The 18,085-nt window shown below is 35.4% G+C and overlaps 1 protein-coding gene across 2 annotated transcripts in view; it reads right to left on the bottom strand.

Moving 5' to 3' along the window:
* COL9A1 (collagen, type IX, alpha 1) overlaps positions 1 to 18,085 on the bottom strand; it is a 100,878-nt gene that overhangs the window by 45,707 nt on the left and 37,086 nt on the right. For both annotated transcript variants that reach the window (XM_011969391.1, XM_011969392.1), the window contains 9 exons: positions 13,367 to 13,420; positions 12,698 to 12,733; positions 10,773 to 10,796; positions 10,363 to 10,416; positions 9,023 to 9,076; positions 8,335 to 8,367; positions 7,506 to 7,562; positions 5,452 to 5,505; positions 1,948 to 2,001 (listed from right to left, as the gene is read on the bottom strand). In XM_011969391.1, coding sequence (XP_011824781.1) covers positions 1,948 to 2,001; positions 5,452 to 5,505; positions 7,506 to 7,562; positions 8,335 to 8,367; positions 9,023 to 9,076; positions 10,363 to 10,416; positions 10,773 to 10,796; positions 12,698 to 12,733; positions 13,367 to 13,420 — 420 coding nt within the window. The remainder of the gene's footprint in view (positions 1 to 1,947; positions 2,002 to 5,451; positions 5,506 to 7,505; positions 7,563 to 8,334; positions 8,368 to 9,022; positions 9,077 to 10,362; positions 10,417 to 10,772; positions 10,797 to 12,697; positions 12,734 to 13,366; positions 13,421 to 18,085) is intronic.

The following is an 18,085-nucleotide window of genomic DNA, read 5'->3' as shown; positions in this document are numbered from 1 at the left end:
AGAGTGGATAATCCTAAAAACGAGGGGCTGAGTGTGATTTCTAGGATCTCTTTCAATACTGAAATGTTACCATTCTGGACTCTCTGGTCCCATAGTAGGAGGGATCCAAAAATCGATCCTGGAAGGAGTGAGCCTGGGAATACCATTGGAAGCAGAGGAGGGTGGATGTTCCACTAGGAAAGTGGGGGTAGCTACTTCTGGACAACCTGCTAACTGTCCCCATTGGCTTAAGATAAAGGAGCTCTAGGCCAGCCATTTCTCTCTTCTTCTCACTTGGAGAAAAGGGGGCAAGTCCATGACCAACTCTTCATTCAGACCAGTCACAGATTCTATGTAGATCTGTCAGGAATGACCTCCAATTCAAATACGCAAGATGATCCAGTTTAGGATATCCATTTAGAATATCGAGTGAGATGTGGCCATATCAGATGAAAGCTGCTCTTTCTTGTATAGCTCATTTCCTAGCTCTAAAGTTATTTCTATAAAAAGAATATTTGGGTCAATAGCAACGACACAAGAATACCACATATTGTCTCTTGAGGTGTCTAGTTTGAAGAACAGAGCTTTCTCTAAATATTCCAAGAAGCATATTTTTTAAAGTTGTGCATTACTTTATATTTGTGCATGTACATTTAAAAAGTACATGCTTTTGAAAATTTGGCATATCTACTCCCAAAGAGCAGAAGGTCATCAAGCACTAACAGATATCTCCCAATGGACCACTTGAGCCACGCAGCACCCAACATAGATTCTTAATCCCTGTAAACACTGTTTTAGAATGTTGTTTGCAAAATCCTGTTTTGAGAATCTTTGGGAATGGCTTTTATAAAAAAAAAAAAATTTAAATCCCTACCAAATTTTCATCAGATTAAAAAAAAGCATATGTCACTTACACCATGTATCCCTATCGCCCACCTGCGAAACACAGTCCAGCTCTTAGTGTCTCAAATGGCAAACACTCAGGGGAGGGCAAACTTCTGAAACAAACACGCTGGACACCACAGATTCCCTGAAAGTTCTCATGTGGCTTAAAAGCAGAGACCATTTCTTCCAGATCCTCTGACTTACTTCCTTTAGCTTAATTTCCCTTACACTTTAAATGCCCTTAAACACTAATCTGTGCAGCTCCTTGAACCCTTTTTAAACAGCCAGTCCTGTGGAGAAGAGCAGAGCAGGCAAAGGGTGTTCCTGTGTTTGTCTTCAACTCTTCAGTTTCTAAGAATAGTACCTGAGCTAGTCTTTTACATAGTCTATGCCCTGGCTAGCTGCAATGTTAAATTAATAGTCTTCAATTATTATTTCTGAAATTGTCATTACTCATTTTAACAAGAAAAAGGTATAACAACTCCTTTTTAATGTAATACAAAAGTAATGCAAATTCTGATTTAACAACATCTGAAACTGAAGTTTGATGATGCCCCAAGTCTTACTGTGAATATTATTGCGGAAATCTGCTAAAGCACAAGGGACCAACTTTTTATTAAAAGACATGATATGAGCAATTAAGAATGTTTTAATTAATTATAATGATTACATACTGGAATAAGCTACATTAATCCAATAAATGATATACCTACTGCATATTTAGAATACACAAAATTTTCTCATTATATCTTGTGATAATACAATAGAACATAAAAGATATGTATCATCCTCTTGTGCTTAGTATTTGCTTTTCAATTGCTTGGACCTGAAATCTGGTAAATGAATGTATGTAATTATAGGTAGAATTTTTCTGTTGAAAAAAGTGCTACAATATATAATGAAGACCCTCTCCTATTTTGAAAAAGTACTTATCCCCCAATGCTGGCATAGTAGAAAAATAGAGGACACCAAGTTCATGTAATGCTATTCATCCAACTGCTAAATAGAAAATATTCCAACAGTCATGGAAGAAAAAGGAATATTTACATATCCTAGTTAAATATTTTTTAAAAAATACTTTACTGGAGGTCCTTGAGCTCCAACTTCTCCCAGTTCTCCCTGGTCACCTTCTTCACCCTTAAAAAAAAAAAAAAAAAAGCAAAGAAAAGCATATCAAAGGTTATTCTAGCAAATGAACATAGAAATAGGCTTGGTCTAACTCAGTATGTTTTAAGTTCACTTGGTGGCTCCTGAATTATTCTACTTTCTTAAATTATTTTATATGGGCAGTCCAAATTAATTATAGAACATTCAGAAAATACGGAGAAGTATACATATAAAAAGTCACCTGAATACAACCATTTAACTATAAATACCAGTAACATTTAGATGTTATCCTTTCAAAGTTTTTCTGAAGTGGGGAAGGAGGAAGAGAGACAAAGATACCAAGAAGAAGACAGAGAGAGAGAGAGAGAAAAGTTACTCATTTATGTTCCAAGTGTGTGTCAAATGGGGGGGATGTATTATTAGAAAAATGTAATTATACTATGAAAACTTTTTCATAAACTACAATATTTTTTCATTGTGATTTTTATTTTAGCTTTTCTTATTATAATTTTTGCACTATATACAATATTTTAATGCAAATCAGCCATTTCTTTTGTGGGTTATACCTTTAATGTCACTCATAGAAAAGCCTTTTCCACTCCAAAAATACACATTTATTTATATTTTTGCTCTAGTAATGTTGTAACTTCTTACGTAGACATCTCTAATTATCAGTAATTTGTTTTGATGTAAAACAAAACATAGAAATCTTTTCTTTTTTCTCTTACTGGCCACTCTTCTAATAATAGATTCTCTCCACACAGGTTTCAAAATTCATCCTTAACATATGCTATATTGTTATTGGCTCTAGACTTTGATTCTGCTCTGCCGATCTATTATATGACATTGCCAATACCACAACATGTTAATTACTGAAATTCTATAATACATTTTAATCTTAGGTAAGGAGAATTCCCTTATCTGTATTTTTCATTTATAGTTACTCTTATTTTTTAGATTTCCTAAATGTTTACTCTTCCAAATCAACTTTTGAATCATTGGGCAGATCTTTACAGAGTCTACTTGCTTTGTACTAGGACTGTATTAAATTAATAGAGTAATATGGCAAGAGTTAAAATCTTGACAATATTGAAATCATTTATCTTGATTTTTTAAACAAATTATGAGAGTCATACATATTGGTTTTAGCCTCATAATTATATTCAGATTATATTTCACTAGAATCTATAACTGACAGTGGGAAGAGGCAGTCCCAATGGGAAAGCCAGAGAATTAGCTAGTTCTTGGCATGGATAATCATCACATATGCCTAATTAAATGCTACTTCTATTTCCCTACAAAAATATAAAACTAGATACAAAACAGCAGTGATTGATATGTCCACTGCAATTTTTCCATAACTAGGTACAGGATATTTTCCATAGATTCTCCATAAACTTTGGAGTCATATATTTGAATTATTTCACCTACAAGTGAAAACCACACAACTAATCCATAATCTGGAAGTTAAATGACAAATTTAGGAGTAGCAATTTATTATCATTTCACTATGATTTTTGCATAAGTATTGACCTGCTGTATAATGTTACTAATACCACATTTTAATTATTGAAATTTTACTATTCATTCCTATATTCATAAACAGTTTTTAAGATCTTCATTAACTAATTTGTAGGGTAAAATTCAAGACAAATTTGTGAATTTGAATCCAAACTTCAGGCCTCCAAGCTCTTACCATTCTGTTTTCAGTTTCAGTTCAGTCTATCTGCTCACCCTTTCAAGGTTCATTCTGCAATGAGCTATGGCCATCCTATTAATTTTCAAAGACATCACTTACACTTTCAAGTGACACTAAAATGTAAAATAAAGAAATTTTCAACAACTTTCTAAGTAAATTTTGGCCAATTATTTGACATGCCAAAAAAAATTGTAGGTTTTCCACTGAACACCAAACCAAATTTGAGAATCTAGATAATTAACCTGTTTAAATATTAAAAAGACCAGTTTCATGTGAAAAGTGGAAAGGCATCTGGATTAACAGCTCCATCTCCAAATCCTGTGGGATGGGGAGTGAAAGTTCTCCAAAGGAAAGCATCACCAAAAGAAGGAGAAAAGGATACAAACATCAAAAATAACAGAAGTCTACTACATCAGCTTTACTGCATAGAATACCTCATGAATATCTTTTGATGTAATTTAATATTTGTACACACTTGTTTTTTGTAGTTAACCAATACTCTATTATTATATTATATGGCTATGACATATTTAATTTAGTCCCCTGTGCTTGGACTTTCTTTTTTTTTTGGTTTCCGTGCCCCCAGTGCTCAGAATAACCATAGTACATAGCAGGTACTTTATATTTGTTAAAACTTTTAATGACAATTTTTAAGATTCAGTGGAAGAATGATCACACAGAGAAATTTCCAAAGCATTCGGTTTTTTTTCCTATTTTCTCCAATTTGATATTGGGAACCCAGCTGTTATATTTCAGATAAATAAAATGCCTTAACTATCACAGTCTATGTAATAAAAGACTTTAAAAATAAATGTCCAAACTGTAATAGGGTACAGAAAATTGGTCTATTTATCCTGATTATTTGAGGCTATTTAACAGACTGATTTTTAGCTAAGAAGTTCAAGCATATTAATGCCTGAAGACATTGATAAATTGCCCCTTCAGTTCTTGACTTCCAAAGAAAAGACTAGTCTTCTGTCACTACCCAATAAAGGGGTAGAAGGACATCGTCAACAAAGTCAAGAGGACCTGCGTTAATAAGAACTACTTGACTTTGTAAAATATTATCAAATTTACTGAGACAAAACGTACTATGCAGGAAGTCAAATTCTTAGATACTTAAAGATGACTTACACTAGTAGTTGAAAAAAAGGGCAAATAGGTGACCTTGCTTTAAATCCCAGCCTTGGTTTTTCTGCAGGGCATGCCAGCTGCAATGCAAATTGTGCTGTGGATTCTATTTCTATCCAGATAATAACATAAGTTATTACTAACCTCCCACTTACTCAAAATCTAGGTTATATTGAAACGAGGTCAGAAATAAATAGATAAATTGTTTCAGAACTTGAGATGAGAAGCTATAAGCCAATTACCAACTTCTCTGTTTGCTAGTCTCAGCAACACTTGTCATAAAATTTTACAAATGTCATAAAATTTTGTCTGGTGAAGTGGAACAACTATCTGAATAATGTTGGACTATCACAGCATCAAGGAAAAAAGCTGAGTGTGATTGATTTGAAAAGAAAAGAAAAGGTAGTGACACAGGAAAAAAATGAAAATGTCTGGTGCCTTATTTGTAAGTGTTTTTTGTAAATAAACAACTTTAGAATATGATGTTTAGTCAAATATTGATGCATCTGCTTAGAACTTATCAACCATTATTTGAAAAAGAAGGGCAACATATCATGGTTCATTATTTACTATAATTCCTAATTTCTTATAATGAAAGTGACCAATAACTCCTAATCACAATTTATCCACTAAATACCCATTCTCCTTACCTTGTGTCCTTGTCTTCCTGGTTCACCAATTTCTCCTTTAGCCCCTTTATGACCCTAACAAATGCAAAATAAATAATTGTCCTGAGTTTGGTACAGAAAGTGATCAGAAGGCTCATAAAGTGATCCTGCTTCCCTAAATCAATGCCAATGTATTACTAAGAAATGGTACTGTCACAAAGAAAATCAGTGCCTTGAATGACCTTAACAGCACCATGACTGCCGTATATAATTAATATCAGTTTTACTTAATAGAAAAACACTGCTCTAGAATAACAGACTCTTCATTACCTAGTTCACTGATACCTGCCTGTTATTTCCTAGTCCCTGTTTCTCCAACTTCCTCACACAGGTTAGGAGCATTAAGTCTTCTCTAGTTCTGGGAACTTAACCTTTCAGAAGTGACAGCCTTGACCAAGGCTATCCCCTGCCCTCTGAAGGCCGCTCTGAAAACCTTTCGGCCTCCTCCATTCCCACCCCCTTCCTGGTGGTGGAGGAAGGGCTGGTATAAGTGGACTTTCTCTGATGCACAACCTTCTGCCTCTTTCTGTGTACTTTTTGTTTGTTTGTTTGTTTGTTTGTTTGATATGGAGCTTCGCTCTTGTTGCCCAGGCTGGAGTGCAATGGCATGACCTCTGCTCACCGCAACCTCTCCTCCTGGGTTCAAGCAATTCTCCTGCCTCAGCCCCCCCAGTAGTTGGATTACAGGTGTGTGCCCCTATGCCTGGCTAATTTTGTATTTTTAGTAGAGACAGGGTTTCTCCATGTTGGTCAGGCTGGCCTTGAACTCCCAACCTCAGGTGATCCACCCGCCTCAGCCTCCTAAAGTGCTGGGATTACAGGCGTGAGCCACCGCGCCCAGCCTACTGTGTACAATGTTTAAGTGCAAAGGGAAAGCAATAAAGGGCAGTGGGTGAAAGCTGCATTGCATGAAAAGAAGATCCCTGTCTTTTCTTGTCAGGCCACCTGTCCTAAGCATGTGTGTGCTTTGGGTAGTAACAGGAGACAAAACTGTGAGACAAGCATTCCAAAATGAAAACTGTCAGAACTTTCACCCCTCAAAGAAGTCTTTTTGCAAAATAGGACACCTGTCCGGGCCTGAATCTTCTGCAGTTGAGGGAACCCACCAAAACTACCCTTAGAAAAACCCTAATGGAAAATCAGTGCCTTGGGGCCTTTCAGTTCACAGCAGAGCTCCATTGGTCTGGAATGTCTCAAAATCACTTTAGACTCAGAGACTAGAGAGAGAGAAAGCCATTTATCCCCAGAATGTGGTATGTATTTGCTTGTATGGAAAATTTTCAAGTAATTATGATGGCAGATAGCGAAAAATACTTTTGGAAAGTCTCTTTTCCTGACTATTTTGGGCAGTTTTTTAAATTTTTTTGTAACTAAAAGTTTTCAAATACATTATGTACACAATCCCCTCCAACTGCCCCACTACTCACTATCTCCCTTAATAGGAAGCACTTTTTTTTTTTTTTTTTTTTTTTTGAGACAAGGTCTCATTCCACCACCCAGGCTGGAGTGCAGTGGCACAATCACAGCTCATTGCAACCTTGACTTCTCGAGCTCAAGTGATCCTCCCACCTCAGCCTCCTGAGTAGTCAGGACCACAAGTGCACGCCACCATGCCTAGCTAATTTTTTATTTTCTGTAGAGACAGGAGTCTCCTGCTGTTGTCCCGGCTGGTCTCAAACTCCCGGGTTTAAGCAGTCCTCCCACCTTGGCCTCCCAAAGTTCTAGGATTACAGGCATGAGCCACTACACTCAGCCAGGAAGCAAACGTCTGAATCTTAATTTGGTGTTCTAAAGTCTCTCAGTCCAATGCATTTTATTGGTATTTCTCCCTGAACTAGAAAGCCATCCTATGATTAAACATCCATATCTTGGTAGGAATACATGTCAAGGGCAGCTGGAATTGCTAGGATTGAATAAGCACTACTTGCCTGATCCATCCAAGTGAGGTCTCTGCACCAGGAAGGTTAATGCTTAAAGTAAAGGCTCCATTTTATCTGTGGATAATACTCTTAAAATACTGGAAGTTTTTCTCTTACCCTCATGCCTGGTAGGCCTGGATATCCTGAGCGACCTGGTGGACAGGCATTGGGACACTGCCAGGGAGAGAGAGAACAAAGAGAAAGAAAGACAGGTAGAGTGCATAAACTAGGACTCCCGCTTTGTGACAAAGTCTTTTCTTAAGGGATTCCAGTTACAGAACTCCATTGCAATAATATTCATTAAATAATTTTAACACCCCTTTCCTTCTTCTTCTTATTATTTCACATTTAAAGCCAGAAATATTTCTAACTAACAGAAAAGTATAAAGAATACAATACCCTCCCCCATGAATCTATCATCCAGATTTAACAAATGTTAATATTTTGCAATATTTATTTCAAATCTAATTTATTGAAGAAAATATGTTTACAGATAACCTATTGTACCATGACAGGATTCATTTCCCCTTCCCCTTCCACTAGACTAGCCACATCCTGAGGTTCATGTCTCCCATCAAAGGGGCCAACATTGCATGTAGTGCACATTACCACCATCATTGAACTGTTACTCTATGAGCAAAACAAATCCTAGAGGAAGTTATTTGAATTCTACCTCTTTAAAACCTGGATGCTCTAGTGAAAAGCATGTCTTAGTCATAAAGTAAAAAGATTATAGAAGAACAAAGATACATCTATAATGAAAAATTATTAGTCTGAATAGATGCAAGCCAGTAGTCCACTAGTGTTACAGACTGCTCTGCCATCTGAGTGAAAGGAAAACACAGACACATAGTATATTCCAGGGAGATCTTTTAAAGAAAACTCATCTGCAGACTATATGGCCTTTGAATTAAAACTATATTTTGTTCAAAGGAAAGCATCTTACCAATGGATCTCCATCATGAAAGCCAATTGTTCCCTAAAGTAAATAAAATATTAAGGTTCAGAATACAATTAAATAATGAATTCAAACATACTAATAATACAAAGCTCATCAGGCAAGAATATAAAATATATTTGTTTAATAAAATACAAGAAACAAATAGGAGCAGATAATTTGCTAATATTCTAAAATCCTGACTCATGGGCATGTTCTCTTTGGAGAGTCATGAATTGCAGTAGATTATTTTGGGAAGGCATTGAAGGGAAATGAAATAAGAGGTGAAATAGAAAATGTGGGGAACTTTGAATTACAAATAAAAATATGAATTATCTTCTATTTAAACTCCTATTTATATTTTTCTTACTATGAAAACCTTTTTTAAAACTAGTTCATTTGAAAATGCTTCCTTTATGTATCTAAGTTTTGAGCATTTGAGACGTCACAACTGTCAAAAGACTTCAAAAGTAATGAGTAAGATATGCCCTGTAAAAACCACCTTTTAAATTATTGTGATTCCTCTACTTCTTGCCCTAAAAAGAACCATGCCTTGAGTGCAGGAAAAATTTGATAGCCATTTTGGAAATTCGGGGCAACGACTCAATTAATAGGAACTTCCATTTTGGGTTCTTAGATTTTTTTTCCAACCCTGACTCTCAGACACAAAGAGAAATTCAAGTTGCAAACAACTTACACTGGGTCCTGGGGGGCCAGGGGGGCCAGGTCGTCCTCTTCTCCCAGGGTCACCCTAAGTTATTTGAAAATTGTGACACAGTGGTTATACATGTGTCAAAACACAGTACATAAAAACAGTGAGGCATGAGAGAATGGTATTACTGGAAACCCCCACCGAGCTCAGCCATGCGTAGACCTGCCACCAAAATCGATGGGTGGCCCATAATCCAATTAGTACTACAAAATGAGAATAATAAAGGCATTCCAGTCTCACCGAGGTAATAAAACAAGTCAGAGAGAGGCTAGGGGAAAAAGCAAAGCCAATTCTTCTCTATAGGACGAACATTTTATCTACTCTGAAAACAAATTGGAAACGCTACTTATTTTTCTAGTTGATTTACAGAGGACCCAGAGCAACCTATACGGCTAGTGCCATCCTGCTAACCAGTGCAAAAGAAGGCTTGCACTCAGTCTGAAGCTGCGAAATAGAAGTTAATCGCTGCAGTGCCTGACTCTTGCTAGTGCTGTTCACCCACAATCTATCACTTGGTCCGTCACTGCACCTCTTGCAATGGGTCAAAAAATCAAAGAAAGCTACATCGAAGTAAACCGTTCAGATGAAAATGGGTTCCAATTACTCTTAACATCCAATGTTTACTCTTGGCACATTTTCCTTCTTGATGTTCTGCCATAAAAAGTCGGAAGTACCTCACAATTATTTTAACTTTACAATCATTTCATATTCATTCATTTCTTCACTAAATAAATTTGCAAACAGTGAGCACATGTAGAGGAACAAACAAGGTATATGATACATGGCCCCTTCCCACAGTGAGTTTACAATTACCCACCTTCACATAACATCACTATGTCAACGTTTTTGAAATGTTTACTTAATATCAATATGAAGCATTTTATATGAGACATTTTTTATGAAGTACAGCTCTTTAATGTTAAAAGTTAAATTTTGTTGGCTGAATTATAACTTAATGATCCTAACATAAATATACATGGTAATAATTTTAGGCTATTCACTTTTATTTCATGCAGAGAGCCTAATACAAAAGCCTCTAGACTCCAGTCCTGGCTGACAGTCTGTAAAATGAGGATGACACTCTCTTACTTGACAACCTGGAAGTTGGGAAGAAGAGTTTAGCTGAAAAATTTAGGAAAAAATTAAAATCACTCTGCAAAAAATATTATTATTCCTGGTCCACACCAATATTATAAACTGGAATGAAATTCATCTGCCATGTTTTGGTTCGCAAGTGGAAATGTACAGTTAGGGTAGTTTGCTTTCCCAGGTAACATCTTCTATTAAATCAGCAAAGGTCTATCAAAGTGCACTGTGGTACTCACAACAGGTCCCACACGGCCAAGCTCTCCAGGGAGTCCTGCTGTCCCAGGAGGACCCTGAAGGCAACAAATCAAAGCAAATGGTCATTTATGAATATTTTTATAATCTATCATACATGATATCAAATATGATAAATAATAGAATTACATTTCTATATTAGCTTTGGTTTCCAGTGACACAATCACTCATTTGACCAAACTTCAATTATTTAAGACAAAGCAGAAATTTCCTAAATTAATAAGCGTTTTGTTTAGCAGAATAAGAGTGTTATCCTTAGTAACCACCCAAGATCTTGTAGGTAGAACACTATCAACACCGCTGAGTAGACTGTTAGTAGGAGAATAAGGTGGGGATTTGAGAAATAGGACATTTTTATAGACTGTGTAAAAATAAATGATGAAGTGATACTTACAGGGGGTCCAGGAATACCACGGCCCTAAAAGAGTACAATAAAAATGTTTACAGCATGATGTTTATACTTAGTATAAATATGAATGTAGACATAACTCAGCTAAAATAAACCATAAACTCTATTACTAAAAATGATGCTCATTCTAAAGAAAGTACTGAATAAAGAAAAGCAAACACGGCTCTGCTTCTAAAGGAAGCAGAAGCTTATTTCAGCTCCTCAAACATTCCTTTGATGTCTACGCTAACTGAGATTTTTCCAAATTTTTTTTTAAGGAAATCAGAGTAAAGAAGCCTTCCATGCCTGCCCTCAGGAGAACTTACCATAACTCACAAAGAGGTGCACCACAACGGGAGAGTTTACAGATTTTATTCTTAGCGTTTTATAGGAAACCTACATTAAAAGCATTCTAGTTCTACAATCTACAAGAAATTATGTTTAGAAGTTCCCCAAACAAACTTTCAGCACAGAGAGGCAGGGACAAAAAAGGGTCAGAAACACACCTCCCTTTCGAAAGGTTAGGCTATATTTTCAGACACTAAATCCAGTAGATATTGAAAATAAAATGGTGTCACTCCTGAAGTAACCTACAATGGGACGCTAATTTAATATGTTATATCTGATTTTTAAGCTAGTCATTCTATTTTATTATTCACATTTATATCTCTTTAGCAACACCAAACTTTATACAACCAAGGACTGAACCACATCTTATTCATCTTCCTAGCCCCAACTCCTAGCACAGGGCCTAGCATATAACAAAATCTAATAATATGCTTGTTGAAATTAAAACTGAATATCAGCCGCCTAGATCTCTATTCTCTCTCTTTAATTTCCAAGTTCAATTTTTTCCCCTTGGGATTTCTCATTATTCTTTTTTCTCCTACTTTGGCTAGAATAGCTTTTATTCACAGCTGTCTGTGATATGATATTCATGTTAGCTTTTCATTCCAGACTTGCTTTTCTAAAATATGCATATACCAAGCATCCCATGGAATCAATGCACTGATAATGATATTATTATTTCTAATTAGTTGGGCAGGCAAAACAAGCAAGAACTTCACATGGCCAGTATGTTTTAATAATCGGTGGGATTTTAAAAGGCATTGCTGGAAAAATGACTCCAGTTTGAACACTTTAATACATAGGCCAATTCAGGAAATAAGTGTTATGCTTGAAAACACCAAAGTCATCAATAAGTTATTTCATTATCAGAAACCTAGATGTTCAACAAATTTCACTAAACAAAAAAGGCATCTCTGTAAGATGTTGAGATTAAGAGCTGAGTTGAAAAATATGGGCGAAAGGCCAACAAGCTGTTCACTTCTGAAAATAGGCTTATAACAGAAAAGATGACATGTTGAAATATGGTAAAGAAAATAGCACAAATAGGAAAACAGAAGAAAAAATACAGATTAATGACAAGAGTAAAAGTGGAACAAAGAGCACAGTAGATAGGAAAAGCAGCCTAAGAACCTAGTCCTCTTATATATACAAATAACACAAACCTGCCACACTGTGCAAATATAGAAAAAGACTAGTCAAAGAATCAGGCAAGTGATAATATCTGTTTAGTTGATATTTCCTTAGAGATAAAACCAGCTGTGAAGAATGTGGTGTGATACCATGGTCTAAACATTGAATACTTAGATTTGCTCTTGTTATGCAAGAAGTGTTTTCTATCATTGTAGGTAAAGAGGGAATTGTTTACTGGAAAATACCACCTACAAATAGAATAGATATTTTCTATTGTACATTCAAACTTCTCTAAAATTTTTCCACTCACAGTAGGAATGCTTACCATACCAGATGTCATCAACTTATTTGTCATGTATATTATGCAGAAAACTACACCTAAAGATTTCACAGTGGCAGAATTTTACCTAAAGATAAGACATTTTCAATTCTGTAGCTTTACTTTTACTTACTGGAAATCCACGAGATCCAGGCACACCAGGTTCTCCCTAGAAATAAAAATAGTTTCATTGTACTGACCTTTCATAACATGAATATGTAATCATGAAAACTGCATAAATATTGAAAGCATTAAAACACCCCATTATGGTGTTTTTATTTTTTTTTAATTTCCAACTTTTATGTTCAGGGGTACATGTACAGGATATGCAGGTTTGTTACATAGGTAAACAGGTACCATGGTGGTTTGCTGCACAGATCAACCCCATCGCCCAGGTATTAAGCCTAGCATCCATTGGCTAGTCTTCCTGATGCTCTCCCTCCACCCACCCTCTATTTTCTGACAGGTCCCTGTGTGTGTTGTTCCCCTCCATGTGTCCACGTGTTCTTTTTATTCAGTTCCCCCTTATAAGTGAGAACATGCAGTATTTGGTTTTCTGTTCTGCATTAGTTTGCTGAAAATAATGGCTTCTAGCTCCATCCATGTCCCTGCAAAGGACATGATCTTATTCCTTTTTATGGCTGCATAGTATTCCACATCATAGTGTTTTTAAACGCAATTTTAGTTGAACAAGTGCATTTTAGATGCTTCATCACTTAATGTTAGTTGGCTTGCAAACACTACAATAAAAATATACTGCCGCATTTTCGTACTAGCAATTAATACCAGATGGCTAACTTACTTTTTGTCCCTTTGGCCCAACGGAGCCAGGGGATCCATCAGGTCCTGTTAATCCCTAACAGAGCAAGACAATGATGTTAGAATTATCATAACATCCTTAGGCAAACCACTAAGTAGAAAACTTTCATTTTATTTATTAATCATCTACAGGATGGTTACATATGTATGATGCAAATATTTATAACAAAATAACCTTACTATAGTCTTACTCAAAAGTAAAGATTAACACAAGGTCTACGTGTTGTGGTTATTTCTTATTGATAAGTTGTATCATATTCCTAACTTCTTGCTAATTGCATTGTTTATCACAGGGTTCAATAATTTAGTGTTTTTTGTCTCTGCTTTGAAAAAAAATGCAACATAGCAATTACAATGCTGTAACAGCTAAGACTGGTAGGTCTTGGTTCTGTTATTTACTCAGGTTTATCTACCTCCTTTACTTCATTTATGAAACAAAAATACTATGTATCTCTCTACAGGACAAAAATCTGTGTCTACATTATGACAATGTCTTGGAAGTCAATAAAATATTTCCTCAATAGGAATTAAACAGAAATAATTTCATTATTGCCTTATAGCCACTAACAGGCCCCTAGCCATTTTCTAGCAATGACAATTGCTTATCAAAGAATATTAATTCTTAAAGTAGAAACATTTGAAAGCATACATGTTTCTACATTATTTTTCTTAGTAAAAATAGCTATAATTAAGTATATACGTTCATGTATGCCACTCGGTATGTAAAATTTAAGCCTATTATTATAAATCACATTTATAATTATCATATTTAATACTAAAGCAGTTATCAAATACATATTCTAAATATTCTCATTTTCCCTACTAGTACTTACTTTATCATCATCCTCAACATAAAACATGTATTAAAGAATGATAATATCACGTGTACACAAGAATTTCCACATTTGGTAAAGATACATTTCTACTTTTAATTTTTTTCTTTGCTCTTTGACACTTTTGGATGCTGTCATTTACAATGTAATCTTGAAATTATACCTTCCTAAAGATAAACATGATATATATGTGTGTACATATACATACATGCCTATATAAGTATCTTATAAACCCTTTCTATTATCAAGATTTTGAAGAAGACCCAAACAATATTAATTGAGAGAGGGATCTCTTGAAAAATATGAAAGTCGTACTTAAAAATGGATGACCAAAATTCATATTTAGTCTGTCATGGTCCGAATAAACATCCATAAAATTTCTTCACATAATTCATATAGAAAACTAGTTCACTGGCTACCATTTTTACATTTCTCTACATTAATTAATTTTCCTAACAATGTCACAGAGTGAATCAAAGCAAGTAGAAAAAAATGAGTTGAAAATGTTAATTACTGGAAATTTACCAAAGAAGAAAAATATTAAACACACACAAAAGAACTTCTGACAGACTGCCTTTGATTTTCAATAGCCCTAGTCTAATTACAACACTGTAATTTGGGAACAAACCTCAACATTATTAATTGCTAAGCACCTATGGTAATGAAATGTTTGCTTTGGCATTTCACAAACAAACCATACATCCAGGAGCACTCTCTGGACACACATATGGCATGTAAATTTTATAAACCTCTGGGCATATTTAACGAATTGAACCTCTGACTCTCAGTTACTGCATTAAACCCTCCAAAGACTAATTCTGGTCAACTTTCATACACACAATCAACTAACACTCTTCAACCTGTGACTGGAATAACTGACAAGATTGGAGGACAGTTACTATAAAGCAGAACCAAGTAAATAGTGGGATTACCTGGAAGCTGTCTTCAGGTTATTTCATATTAAAAACATCCTCCATAAGACATGCTAAACTATGTCAATCACTGGAAAGTTCTCTGAACTAAGTTGAAAATGGATTCTGGTGTCAGATGTTACAGTGTCACATGTTATGAAATAACTATGCAGAAAACCATAAGCTCCATGAGGACAAGAATCACACGTCCATTACAGTTCTAACATGTTGCCCTGGCGTCTAACCACTCACGACATGATTACTGCATACAATAAGTTTAAGGAGGCCTTCCAAGTGGAAGGATATTACACTTGTTCCTCCACATCGTCTTTGTATTCAGCTCAAATCCTGATCCTACCACTTGGCAGCTGTGGAATCATGGGCAAGGTCCCTAACTGCACAGTGTTCTAGATGCTGTTCCTCATGGAGAAAAGGTCCTACAAACAAACAAACCAAAATCTAGGTATTAACCACAGCACTGTATTTCTTGTCCTCATCACATTTCTTCAATGACTGAATATTTGCACCTACACTGATCTTTCAGGATAATTTCTTAATAACTCACAATTCTAGTTATAAAGTATTTGCCACAGATAATAGTTGCATACATTCAGAGAATACAAAAGACCTGTAACTTCTGCCTGTAAAAATTATCATGGTTTAGCTATAATTCTTATACTTTATTCTAATTCCTCTTCTGCTTATCTCAAATAGATGGTATAAGAAAGAATAAAATACTGTTCTTAAAGGTCTCTCTGAGCATGTCACAACAAATAGTACATATAAAAATATCTCTATTTGGCCGGGCGTGGTGGCTCATGCCTGTAATCCCTGCACTTTGGGAGGCCAAATGAGGTTAGGAGATGGAGACCGTCCTGGCTAACACGGGGAAATCCCGTCTCTACTAAAAATACGAACAAAAAAAATTAGCCGGGCGTGGTGGCTGGCACCTGTAGTCCCAGCTACTTGGGAGGCTGAGGCAGGAGAATGGCGTGAATCCGGGAGGCGGAAGTTGCAGTGAGCCGAGATCGCGCCATTGCACTCCAGCCTGGGCGACAGAGCGAGACTCCATCTCAATCAATCAATCAATCAATCAATGAAATCTCTATTAATATAATTGCTGACAACAGCACAGTTGTCCTAAGGTTAGAACCAAGTTCTGTCTTATCTAATTTTATCTGTCCATAAGCCCCCCCACAAAAAAAAAATCAACTTAACCTGAAAAAAGGGCAGATTTGAGTTGAAATACACAGACCATACACATAACACATACATAATTTTCAAAATCCAGTTTGCAATAAAGCCTCCTAATTCTTATTTCAAAGAAATAAAAGAAGAAAACATTACCAGTAGCGGAAAAAAGTGCCTTCATATGAATGTTCATACAGACAAACTTCTATATATGATAATATTGAAGCTGACTGTGTTCTGAACTTCATGTTACTGTTTGGCAGAGAATACCAGTCCTCAATGGAGATTTCCTTCCAGCATTCTGACAGCTCAGCTGGTAGGACTCAAGGCATACTTCTACAAGCATGACTGCTATGACTCATTTACATTTTCTGCCAAAAATCCATTCAACATAGGATAATGAACACTGAATAGGGTTCCTTTCTGATCCTTTCAACCATCATCCAATTAATCATTTTTTAATATTATCAAAAAATAAGCCTTGTAATGACCCAAAGAGCAGAAGACGAAATGATTCGAGGTTTAAAGTCCTACCAGCACACTCAGGTTCATTTACCAAGAAAGGACTGTTGAAGGTCTCCTACTTACTTAGCTCCCCTATGGCCAAGGAAAAACAAATAGCAAATTCTGATCAAATTACTGAGTTTCATTACTCTCAAAGATGTCCATTCTCAATTTAGAATAAAATATTTTTTTAATGTCAAATGAGTCAAAGAGTGGAATAAGAAAACTTTTCACTTCCAGATGTCTCATGTGGCTTCAATTCAAAAGTCAGGGAATATAAAACATGCTAATATTTATAAATAATTATAAAATATCAATTACAAATGGCTGTTATTATCCATATCATTCCTCTGGATTGGTGACTTAGGTACTAAAAATTCACTATCACTTTTTCTCTCTATTCTTGCTATTCTCTCTCATCTATTTGCATGAGGCAGAATTGCCTGAGGAGTCTAAAAATCAAGACATCTGGACTATGTTGCTATCTTAGCTACTAAATAACTCTAGTTCTCTGAGGAAGCCACTTGTTTTTATAATTATTCAGTTTCCTTATCTATGGAAAGTAATATTAGACCAATCTACTTTCCAGGTTATTGTGGGTTAAGAGAAATATTTGTGGCAGTGCTTGAGGAAAAAGTTCTATGTAAATGCAAATAGTATAGTTAATTTTTCCCTGAGATCTAGAAAATGCCTAAAATACTGGCACATACATGGATTTCCTTTTTCCTCCCTTTTCCTCTCTTTCTCTTTTGCTTTCCTCTCCTGTCTCAGCAGGCTAAATGGGCTCATCATTTTCTCCCTGAGGTCAAAGTTCAATAATTTAAGACAGCTTATTCTTTTATGTCTTTTAATATTTGAAATGTAGTTTATGCTGCACTGTGGGTTTGCAAATACAGACAAAGAAAAAGTTACTTGAAATTGTTTTCTATGTTGTACTTCTAAAAATTTCACAGCACTTTCATTTGTTTATCCAAAATTTCTGTTAGAGTGGGGAAATTACTTTATAAGCAAAACCAAGGATTGTCTTTATGACACCATGGTATAAGGTAAAGAGAAGAATTTGTTGAGCAAGCTACAAAACCATGACTGAATTGGGGGACAGATAAGTCTAACTTTCTGTCTGACATTATATTGCAGCTTAATAGCAAGACAAGCATTCAGATGACCCATTTACACTTCAATTACCAAAATAAATTTTTGAAATACAAAATAAATATTTTATTTACCAAAATAATATTTTTAATTTAGTCAGAAATTTTCTTT

This window comes from Mandrillus leucophaeus, unplaced genomic scaffold, assembly GCF_000951045.1.
Source record: "Mandrillus leucophaeus isolate KB7577 unplaced genomic scaffold, Mleu.le_1.0 Scaffold889, whole genome shotgun sequence".
Lineage (NCBI taxonomy): Eukaryota > Metazoa > Chordata > Mammalia > Primates > Cercopithecidae > Mandrillus > Mandrillus leucophaeus.
Note: the sequence above shows the minus strand (reverse complement) of the source record. Positions and strands in the feature narration are given on the sequence as shown.